The 12,036-nt window shown below is 42.4% G+C and overlaps 1 protein-coding gene across 1 annotated transcript; it reads left to right on the top strand.

Annotated features, from left to right (window-relative positions):
* Nucleotides 1–6,349: 6,349 nt before the first annotated feature.
* Nucleotides 6,350–11,811, top strand: LOC118806524 (shaker-related potassium channel tsha2-like). The gene is made up of 3 exons (XM_036567952.1): nucleotides 6,350–6,463; nucleotides 8,147–9,792; nucleotides 11,285–11,811. The coding sequence occupies exons 1-2, from the start codon at nucleotides 6,350–6,352 to the stop codon at nucleotides 9,755–9,757; spliced, it is 1,725 nt and encodes a 574-aa protein (XP_036423845.1). The 3' UTR covers nucleotides 9,758–9,792; nucleotides 11,285–11,811.
* Nucleotides 11,812–12,036: the final 225 nt, after the last annotated feature.

Below are 12,036 nucleotides of genomic sequence, written 5' to 3'. Positions count from 1 at the left end.
AAAGCAAGCAAGTCTGAGTGAACGAAGTGATGCAGATTCTATCATGGTTGTTCCCCTGTGTGCAAGATGGCCTGAATTGGAGCCACAGAAGTGGAACCTGAATCTAGTTTAATCTTACTTTACAGTTCAAGTACTGGATTATCCATACTGACTGCTGTAGCCCACTGTTGGACTCTGACTTAGAGTCCCCCCTCTTTGCACAGATTTTCACAACAAGCTGAAGTTTTTGGTCATAGTAACACTAGAGAGCGCCATTGTGAAGTTTTCAGAACTGAACTGGCAGCTGGTGAGTAAAGGCTTCCTTTGAGTTCTTCACCAGAATTTATGCAAAACAAAAATAAATTACATGAAATGTTTAATTGCAAAAAGCATTACAGACCACTTTCAAGAATGTTCTTTTTTTTTAATTATGTATATTGTTGTGAGTGGGCTTTACACATACAAGAAATATTAATGCTATATTAATGATTTATACGATCTTTGTCAGAGAAATAAAAATTTGTTTACCATTAAATATATTTTTTAACTTGTTATATTCAAAACTGTTATAAATGGATATAGAGCATTTTGGAATGAATATACAACATTCTCAACTGAGAGGACCAGAACTACTGCTCCTAGTCAACTAGTTGTCAGTTTGGTGATTTTTCCCTAATTCAAATGGTTAAAAATATTTGAAACTCTTTGAAAAATATCTGAAACTCTTTTGGGCCCAAAGCTGATTTAAACAGCTGAAAGGTTTGTGTGCTCAGGAGGGCTGACATCACAACAAAGAGATAAAATGTCAATCAGTCAATTAGTACTTATTTTTTATTTATTTATTTTTTTAACTACTTAGTTATCACACAAATATTTACACATGATATTGTTTCCCTCAGAAATTAACCTTGTTAGTCTTTAATATGTCATTCTCTTATTTTTCAAACATCCTCTGATTGATCTTAAAACATTTGGAAAAGCATGTTGTCCTCAAAGCTTTGGTGCACAGTGATTAATATTTTTAACTGTCACAGAAATCCAAAAGTTAGTAAACTATGATATAATTAATTATATAAATTATTACCAGACGTTGTACAAAAGGGATACTCTTCCATTCTTTTTTGCCTGTTTCCTAATTTATATGTTTTAGCTGTATGCACTGAAGCAGGGAGAGAGTAAACTGAGTGACCGCTGAGACTGAGTGTTGACCCTCACTGCCCTATCTATAACCGCTCGGCGACTGTGGATGGCGTATTTATAGAGGCTGTGGTTCCCAGCAGTCCAGAGGGGTGTTCTGAAGCTCAGATACAGTTACAGCTGGGCTCTGGTGTCTTCAGAGCCTACAACATCTGTGTAGTTTTGCTCACAGATTTACACATTAGCTACAGCCACAAGAACACAAGGGAGCTGACTCTGAACATTATTTAACTTGATGTACATGCTGTGCAAAAGTTTATCATGTTCCATTGCATCAGTACTGTTTGTTAATGTACACTGCAGGCAGGGTTATATATGGCAAAACACTGCAGACTTTACTGGCCAGTTTCATGCAAGGAGTAGGAGCAGAAAATTGCTACTTCTATTCCAAGGATTACAAAAATACACTGTTGTTGTCACCTAATTCTGGTTTCTTTTTGTGTTCAGGGAACTTTGTGCTCTCGTGGTCTTAAAGCAGCATGGTTTGTGTGTTTGTTTCTTGCTTTTTTTCAAGAACAATCTAAATTAAATTAGTTGAACTAGATTTAACTGAGTGCAAACCAGTGGTGTCACCTGTGGCCTCTCCTGCCATTCTAATGGGATTAGCAGAGGCAAGTTCTTTTTACTTAAGACCACTACAAGTTAAACCAATGCAAAAATGATCCATAAATGATACATTTATGTTTACATTACATTAAAGTTCTTTGAAAAGTGTTGCAGACCACAGTTTCAGAATGAGCATATATTTACAAAGAATGAAGTTTGAAAGGTAAAACATTAAATATTTTGTCTCTATACTGTTTTTATTTAAACAAAGGTGAAAGTGAATTTACAAATCGCTGCTTTCTGTTTTCATTTGGATTTTGGAATTGGGATTTGTTTTGGAACTGGGTTTGTAGTTCAGTGATTATCTGCTTTCAATAGAACAAAACTAAGCTGACAATAAAAAAGTTAAAACAAATTATTTCAGCATGTAAACAACAGTATGTGTTATGAAATTGTGTCCTCTTCATCAGAGAACAGCTCTGATTATATTAAAGTTAAGCTTTGCACATTTGCACTGTCATTTGTGATTTTTTTTTCTCACAGGGATTTTCCTTTCTGCTTCTGTTGTTTTGCTGTATTCTGCAAATTGAGTGGTATGTTGTGTGTTCAAGTAGCATCAACCCTGTAGTTGAGACGTATTTAGAAACCGCAAAGTAGTTCAACACGGTTACTGCTGCTGCTCAAACAGTCTGAATGCATTTGTACTGACCAGCATGGGAGAGTGAAGGAAACAACATTCAACATTTTTTATCACTATTTCTTGTTTTCATTGTCATTGTCAAATTATTTGTTAGGTCTTATATTTTAACAGTTTTAGTTCTATTTAATATTTTGCTTTTTTGAAAAAAAAATAAGTCCCTTTTGGCCAAAAATGGCACTTTGGGTTTTTGGCTGAAATGTTTTGTTGGCCCACTGCAAAGATGCACTGTATCAGCACGTGCCAGCTTTACTTCACCATGCTTTTCCAAGAACATGAGAGGTTGCGCTGTCCTTAGGAAGGCAAAGACCTTCCCTGGCCATTATACAGTAGCAACCATGAGGGCACTTACTCCAAGAAAATTACTACAAAAGCCTGATAGCTGTGAAAAAAAGACTGAGACAAGGACAAGACAAGATCAGAAGAGATCAATAGTAAGTTACTGCATGAAGCTATTCTTACAAGACTTCAACATTAAAATGATTAGTGTGTAATTATGTTTGGCTGCATTTTAGTTCTAATAAAAAAGCCATAAACAGGAAGCATTGCCATGCCTCAGCATAAGAATAATCACTATTTCGTGTTTGGAAGGCTACTGACTTTAGACAGACAGCAGCTGTGAGATACTGGGCCAGTTCGTTAACTTGATCCTTAATACCAAAGAAAGCAGTCTAAGGTCAAGTACTGTTCAGGAAAAATGACACATTAGTGACCTAGTTGGGCAACTATTGTGCATGTATAGTGCCATAAAAAAGTACAGACCTAATTGTCCAAAAATTGTGTTTTGAGATATTTACCTATGGGGAGTACCTGTGTCATTGGGATCCTAAGCATTGCTGAGAAAACTCATTTTGAAATGGCTCTCCTCACCCAAGTATCTCCATGTTTTAGCTTGGTAATAAGAGAGAAGACACTTCTAACAACCGCCATAAAAATGAATGCGGGTGGCATTTGATGGTGTGCGTTATTCCCAACCAGCATGCACATGTTGAACAGGACGTTCTCTGAAGTCTCCCTGTAGATGTGGCACCACTGGTGGCGTATTGCTCCATCTACTAAAAAAAGGCAAGGCCTAATCAAGGAGTGTAATCATAATCCGGAAAGAAGCAAAGGCCGAGCGGAGAATGTGGAAGATATTCAGAGGAGCCCTGCCTTCCGGATCTCCAAGCTTAGGTTTCGCTCTCTTGCTTCATGCCTTGGTTACCTATCGGCAAAAACATGGCCATCAACTCAGATGACAGCATGCTAAAACTGGTGGCAATCAAACCCCAGTAACTGGCATGATGCTTTAACACCATATCAGCTTTCTCAGGAGGAAGCCTTGATCTGCAGCACCTTTGAGTAAAGAAGTTTGTGGCCCCTTAGGGCAAAATCTCATGCGCTGAGCCTGCTGAGTCCCACCAGCAGGTGTGCCGAGGTTTACTCTTGGACAAAACGAAGTCTAATTTAGTCATCTGACCTGAGCACATACTACGTTCACAGAGATACATGGGCTGCAAGTTAGTATCTTAGCCGTGTCCTGCAGAAGTGAGCTAATGATGGCTTAGCGCCTAGTAATTTGAAAGGAAAGCTATTTCTCTCAACATCGTACCACCCATCAACTGATCCCACCCAACTTGAGCTTTCATCACTCAGTGTGTGACCGTCTGGCCAAGTCGCCCCTCACTGATTCTGCAGCAGCACGGCTGACGAAGGGACAGAATTCTCCGGAAGCTTTCAACGGGGGCTGCCAAAAGCAAGAACAGTACACCTGCTGAATATCATTCACAATTTAATTAACACACATGCAGACAGGTATGTGCCTGTAAGCACACGATAATTTACTGGCTCTCTCTTTTACAAAACACAGAAATTTCCAACTACATGATGAACACAACCCCCACTGCCCCTACCCAAACATAAACTTTCCCCACACAGAAGGTGAGGGTGACACAAGCCTGTGCTTCTCTGCTCATGAAGTAAATGGAGAATAAGTGAGGAAAGCTCATTCAAGCTACATTTAGACACAGAAAGACGGCAGTACTGTACAAAGTGTAAATGTAAAGAAACCACCAAAGATCATCAGGTATGCAATGCATAGTGTCATCCTGAGGCATCTTGCAGTGTCAGCAGGTCACTACATTTGAAGTCACGCTCGCGAAGCCATGCTGAACCTCAAGCAAAGCATGTGAACTGGCACACTCCACACTCCATGTGAGTTCATCCTCTCCAGGGAGCTGGTATTAGCACATTGTGGGAGTTCCTCGCTACTGTTAAGTGTGTGAAGGGTGCAGCAGTATCCTGTTTCTACAGGAGTGTCCTTCATTCACATCGCTGAAGTTGCTGCAGTCCTTTAAGATGGGATATTGCCCACTGTCAGTGATTTACTCTCCTGGGAATCCCTGGCCTTTCCACTCTGGCAAGAAAACGCTTCCTCTTGGCTCAGCACCAGTCCGCTATTTGCTGTTCCGTTCTGCTAACTGCTTTAAAAAGCCTAGTTAATTTCACTTTGCTTGTTTTCATTCTTCCATCTCTACATTTTGGGAAATGTAATAAACAGTAAGAATCAGAATAAATTACAAGGCAACCAAAGATCTAAGAGGTCTTGGCCATGACATTACATAAGAAGTTGCCCCACTGGTGGTGACAGGCCTGAGAACTTGACTACAAACGGAAAGATCTTGGTTTCATCCCAGTTGATATTATACTGCCATAGTTATTATGCCCTTGAGCAACGTATTTCACCTACGTATTTAATGTATTTAACTTCAGTAACATTGTGCCAATATACAGTACTGTGCAAAATCTGAGACCAAAATCTGAGTATATTACATTCAGATGTGTCAGGTTTATGTGTCATTTCCTGTTAAACATGTTTTCTGCTTTTTCCTGATGCTGAAAATGAATAACATAATGGCCATTTTGACTGTAAATTAAATAAATGAAGGGTGGTCTCGGACTTGTCCACAGTACCGCACCTAGCAAATTTAACTTTCTCTAAGGTAGCTGAAGGATATCTTTTTGAGAGCAAATAACCTAGTTCTGGAATTTGAGGAAAGGAAAAATGCATCTGAATAAAAAGTCATGTACCAGAACCTCATAATGTTCTGAAACGATCATCTAATGAACTGAAGTAGAGATATTTCACAGATGAATAAATAAATAATCTATATTTGCTTGCATTATATGGAAAGAAGTATCATTTGACCCAACAAAAACAGGTGCTACCAAATACTTTGAGCTCATATGATGTCAGATCCATGATAACAGCAAGCACTAAAACATAACCCTTAAACTCTTTGTACACATCCCGACTACGCTGGATAAAAGCTGCAAGCACCGAAAACACTGTAAAACTTTTGCATATTTTTGAGAGGAAGCCTCTGTGGTTTATGTCATGAACTCAACACACTGCAGTGATCCATTTAAAATTCATTATCTTGTTTTATCTACTGTAGTCTACGGGCACAAAATGCCACACATCTAATTGCTGCTACTTGTTTGTGGAGCTGCTGATGGTCTGACCCCTCAACCTGACCTAGACAGTCCATCAGTGACCCAGAGCAGACTCACAAATTATCAGCAGGAATTACATGCATCCTTACACTGTCACCTAATCCTGGCACCTGCAGCCTGTATCTAGAGTATCTACAGCATCTACTGTGGGTTTTCACAGGGCTTTTGGAGATTTGCACCTATCTGTCGAGTCAACAAGGGACAGTAAAATCCAGTTCTGTAGACAGACTAAGAAAAGCTCACCAATTACAACAGCGTACATGTCTTCTTTTGGCTTTTCCGTTCCTGAATGACGTCTAACTTACTTCACATGTCAAAACTTCAGGTCAACAAATGTTTTCTCTGTGCACATGAAAGGTCTCTCTCAACTGGAACTTCATTCATGCCCCTAAGAGCTCGCAGGGTGACAGGGAATGTGAGGTGGTGGTAACCTGAATGAATTACTACCAAGCCTTGCTTACAGGCAACAACGTCTTCTTTTATAACCTGTCGGCCCCTGCGGCTCGGTCACATTTCTTCCTCGTGTTCGTAGCTGTAAAACTGGACCCTGTAACTGCTGGGAATGGGAGTGTTATTTTGGCTTCCTTAAGATGTTGTCTTCAGAGGGTGCTCAGGTGTCACTCAAGCCTGAAGTTTCCACTGCCCAGTTTTATGAGGCCCTAGTGTTTGAGCAAAACCGAACACAAACACACGGCTCATGACTATCTCTGAATATTTGTTCGATTTAGCACTCCAGATGTTGAGGATAATCCAAAAACAAAAAACTGCCTGAATAACTACAAATGTTATTAGTACAATCTGCCATAGACTCTCAGAAATAAAAGTACTAAACTGTCACTGGGGTGGCACCCTCAAGGGTACATCTCAGTACCCTTAGTCAGGGAACATAATTGTACCATAATCCACTGAAATTATATCTTCTAAGTTGCACTGACTCCACACACCCCGTCTCAACTCCAGACTTTTTATTTTTATTTGATTGTTCTATTTTTAAAACCACTGTCGTACCTTTGAGGGGACATTTACATTGTTTGTACTTTGATAAATGATAAATGTACCTGCACAGTACCTTTATTTCTTTACAGTGTAGTATTAATGCTGTCTGGGGAATCGAAGGTCACGGACATTCCAGACCACGGACATGGTTTTTGGCCTTGTCCTTTACACAAGTTTTCTCCGGATTATGGAAATCTGATCATATTATGAACCGTGCAATTGATTGCATATGAATGCTTCTCTTAAAATGTTGAATTATTGTCAAGCATCAACCTGTCCTTGCTTTTAAAGGACTCAGCCTTTCCTGGAATATTCCTTTTGTACCCAAGCATGGTTACATCACCTGTTATGTTTAGAACATATCACAACAGTCTTAAATTGCCCCAATTGTCCCAACTTTTTTGAAACATCTTGCAGGCATCAATCTGAAGATCAGTTAATGGTTACAAGAACAATACAGCTGATACGTTTTTTTGTTTGTTTGTTTGTTTTTGTACTGTTTTCATTTAAATGCAGGTCAAAGTGGATTTACAAATCACTGTTTTCTGCTTTCACATGCATTTTCAATACCAAAACTTTTTTGGACGAGGGAAAAGTTGTTCGAAAATCCCTTCGAGCAGTGATTCTCAGTCCTGGTCCTGAAATATCACTCTGCCAGTTGTAATGTATTTAAATCAGGAAGGCCTTCTTGCTATAGGCTAGGATGTTAGCTTGGAGCTACAATCAAACAGCTAAGGCCTTTGAACTTTCTGCTTAGCCTATCAATCAGTTATTTATCCCTAAAACCACAAAACATTACACCTTATCGATCACACTCACATTAAATGAACAGCATTGACAAACATTACAAATTTGTGTGTTTTGACAAAGGAAATCCCCCAAAATTCCCCATTTTTGGTTAAATATGATTACGCAGTTTGGAATGCAGGCTAGTTTTGAGTATGTACACATACTGATGTAGGGCTTTAAATGTTATGTTTGTATTGTGCATAGAAAGGAAAAATATGAGTGTGGACGTCTAGCCAACAGTCGCGCGGAAGGCGAGGCTTGCCAGAATACGGGTGGGGAAAAAATAACTCCGGTCGGACAGAAAAGGCGTCAGTGTGCCAATCAAGTCCAGGGTGGGCTCTGCTGCTTAAAGAGCTGCGGGTGCCCCCTCAGTTCGGTCCCCGCGGTGTGTGGATGAGCCAGTCCTGACAGTCCGGCAACTTTTCACTGCTTCTGAACCCTCCACAGGTCCGTCCTGTACGTGGAGACCACCGCTCACACGCTTCATCACGGTTAAACTACGCCCCACAGGTCGCCACACTGGATCTAAGCGACCCCGGGAACTGGTGGAGCGGGGGGAAGCCCTGGAGGAACGACCGGCGGCAGCAGCCCCGAGCGGTGGGCAACATGACCGCGGTTCCTCGCGAGCTCCCGGCGGCGGAGGAGAGGCAGAGGGACACCGAGACCGTGAGCGTGGCAATTGCGCCCTCCTCCTGCCCAGAGTCAGAGGGCAGCGAGCGCGTATCCATCAACGTGTCCGGTCTGCGCTTTGAGACACAGCGCAAGACGCTCGCGCGCTACCCCGGCACGCTGCTGGGCGACGCGCGCAAACGCACGCGCTTCTTCGACGCGAGTCGGGGCGAATACTTCTTCGACCGGAACCGCACGTGCTTCGACGCGATCCTGTACTACTACCAGTCGGGCGGACGGCTGCGCAGACCCGTGAACGTGCCGGTGGAGATTTTTCTCGAGGAGATCAAGTTCTACGAGATCGAGGAGAGCGTGGTGGAAGGTTTCATCGAGGACGAAGGGCTCACGCGGGATGAGGAGCGGCCGATGCCCGCGAACGACTTCAAGAGGCAGCTCTGGCTACTCTTCGAGTACCCGGACAGCTCGAGCGCAGCGCGCGCGATCGCAGTGGTCTCGGTCATGGTCATTCTCATCTCCATCGCCATCTTCTGCCTGGAGACGCTCCCAGAGTTCCGCACGGAAAAGGACGTGTTCAGCGACGAGCACCTCGCGACCAACGCCACCCAGGACAGCGACCAGGATCCCGCGTGGTACACGGACCCGTTCTTCGCGCTCGAAACGCTGTGCATCGCGTGGTTTTCCTTCGAGCTGCTCGCGCGCTTCTTCGCCTGCCCGAGCAAGTCCGCCTTCTTTAAGGACATCATGAACGCCATCGACGTGGTGGCCATCGTGCCCTACTTCGTGGCGCTCGTTCTGGAGCTGGCTGAGCAGGGCGGGAGCGCGCAGCAGGCTACACCTTTGGCCGTGCTGCGTGTGGTGCGCCTCGTGCGCGTCTTCCGTATCTTCAAGCTCTCGCGCCACTCCAAGGGCCTGCAGATCCTGGGGCGCACACTGCACGCCAGCATGCGCGAGCTCGGCCTGCTAATCTTCTTCCTCCTGCTGGGCGTCGTGCTCTTCTCGAGCGCCGTCTTCTTCGCCGAGGCTGACGAAGCCGAGTCCGGCTTCACCAGCATCCCCGCGTCCTTCTGGTGGGCTGTGGTGACCATGACCACCGTGGGCTACGGAGACATGAGCCCTGTCACCATCGGGGGCAAAATCGTGGGGTCCATGTGCGCCGTGGCTGGTGTGCTGACCATCGCCCTGCCTGTGCCGGTCATCGTAGCCAACTTCAACTACTTCTATCACAGGGAGAACGACGAGGAGGATCACACGCAGTACACGCACGTGACCTGCGGTCAACCAGCGGCACCTCTGGTAGACGAGAACAGTAAAGGTGGCAGTAAAGTGTCTCTCATTAAGTCGGTTTGTTCGGATGAGGATGATTTCACTTCCTCCACGTACTTCAACTTTAACCTGGAGGAGTACACGGGGAAGCTGACGGATGTGTGAGTTCCAAAACGGAACGAACTCAGATGAGCACAAATGTGAGTATGGAGTTAAAGCAGAAGCCTACAGCTTTCCTTCAACACGTGCGTAAAAGTGGTGCGACGGGAACGCAGGTGTCAAAACCTAAAACAGCTCTGGCAGAGCAGTAATATGTGCTGTAAACACACAGAGGAAATGAGAAGTTTTTAATACGACATGAATGATTTGTCCCTGTCAAAGGTTTTCCCAAAACTCCTACTGCAGTGGGACTGGCTAGTAATTCATTCCTCATAGACGTACTTGCAATAAACGTACGCAGCGTTTACGTTCATTAACGTAGAACTTCATGGATTAAAGGCAAAACAACTGGAAGTACCGGCAACTCCGTCATAGTCTCCCGTTGCTAGGCGACCTTTCTTCATCCGTATCCTGACAAGCCCCGCCTCCTGCGCTAGGATTGGCTAAAAGTTCATAATCACATGCAGTCCGCGGGACTAGAACCATATCTACAGTATTTTTCTTTAATAGGCTGAGGCAAGTTAAATAAGATAAAAGTGGACTAGCAAAACAAGCAACTTCGCAAGAGTAGATAGTTTCAGGCATATATATAATATACATAAAGCTGCATGTGGCATCGACATAGGAACACATGTTTGGAGCAATGCTTATCTTTTTGCCATTTATTTGATCTAAAATAAAATGCTAAAGCTCCAAAGTAGGACATGTGAACAACAGCATAACAGTACTGGTGCTGAGCCAACAGAACAGAATGCGCAGTAAATGCAGTAAAAAAAGTTAAAATAAATATCTAAAATATAAATGAGGAAAAATTACTCTAACATGTATATATAATATATATAACAAGTATATCCATTTGGAAACACTCAGAAAAAACACAAATCCATCAAAATTGTACTTAAGTACATGGAATTTAAAACGTTATTCGTTACTGACATAGAGAACTTTTTCTACACGTCTTACTAGTCATTCATGTTTATGTGTCATGTGCAGTACGTATTTCCTCGTAAACGTCAGATATATTTATTCAGAGTCTCAGGACACACTTACCAGTTTTTATCAACCCCTGTTTCCAAAGCTGTCCACCTGTGAGTACAGAGGAATGGACAGACTATGATTTATAACGTGTCCATCTGCCCTTTATTTTAATGCTTGGCCTCATCTGTGTTAACCGTACATCTGCCATTCTAAACAAATCATCTATTGGTTAGCGAGTAACTTCGTAAAGAATCCACTTTCTGATTTTAACGGTCACAAAATATACCTCGAGACATACAGTGCAAAGCTTTGAGCACGTGTGTGATGCTCGAGCGCCATCTTGCGGTTAAACAATATAGAGAATTTCACTGAACACTCAGCAGTCCAAACCACAGCTACAGTCCAAGCTCCACCCCAAAATAAACCACACCCCTAATCCAAGATCCTCTCACTCCATTCCCAGTCTGAGAATTCCACAATTTAGACTAAATTAAATTTTGCATCTCTGATGGATGAATTAACAGCTGTAGTAAACTGTGTTATTTTCCTTTCCAGGATCATGGAGATTAAAAGAAGATAATATTGTCACCAGCAGCAATCAATGAATATTGATTTTAAGCTTTTCTTGACTAAACTATTTAGAGAAAACAACAATATTCCTCTTCGGGTAACTCAGGAATGATAAGAGCTACTTATGTAAACACTGCACTTGTGAATGAATATATATTGTATATGTACCTGTTATAATGCCAGTGAAGCAGTGAAACAAACATGAAACCTGTGTAATAAATTTAATATTTTTTTTCCAGGATGTACTGAAATAGCCAGTAGTATCAGAGCTTCTCTGATACAAAAAATACTGTAAAGACTTTGCTCTGCAAAAATATGTGTCCCATGGTGTGATAAAGGGACTGGTGTCATTGCCAAGGCTGCACACTTCCTCTCTTTGCTGGCCAAATCCAAAGCATGGGAGAAAATATGCTATTTTTAACATGCTCTGTCCGACTTAAGCTTATATTGCTGTATTTTTTAATGTTTGAATGAAGTTTGTATTGTGTACACTTATTTTTGATAAATAAATATTTTGCCATTTTTATAGTCAGCCTTTCAACTGTTTAATCACTGTTCTGTTGACCTGGGCCCATTAGCACCAGGTGCCCCTTTTCAGCACTTTGAAGGAATTTGCCACTGTTCAGTAATTTTAAACTCCTGTGCAACTGCAGAAAAGACAAATAAACAGATAACAGCTCTAGCAATTTGTCCACAAACACACACACACACACACACAAACACACAGACATCAAAGA

Source organism: Colossoma macropomum, unplaced genomic scaffold (genome assembly GCF_904425465.1).
Source record: "Colossoma macropomum unplaced genomic scaffold, Colossoma_macropomum, whole genome shotgun sequence".
In the NCBI taxonomy this organism is placed as follows: Eukaryota; Metazoa; Chordata; class Actinopteri; order Characiformes; family Serrasalmidae; genus Colossoma; species Colossoma macropomum.
The sequence above is the reverse complement of the archived record's forward strand: the minus strand, read 5'-3'. Positions and strand labels throughout refer to the sequence as shown.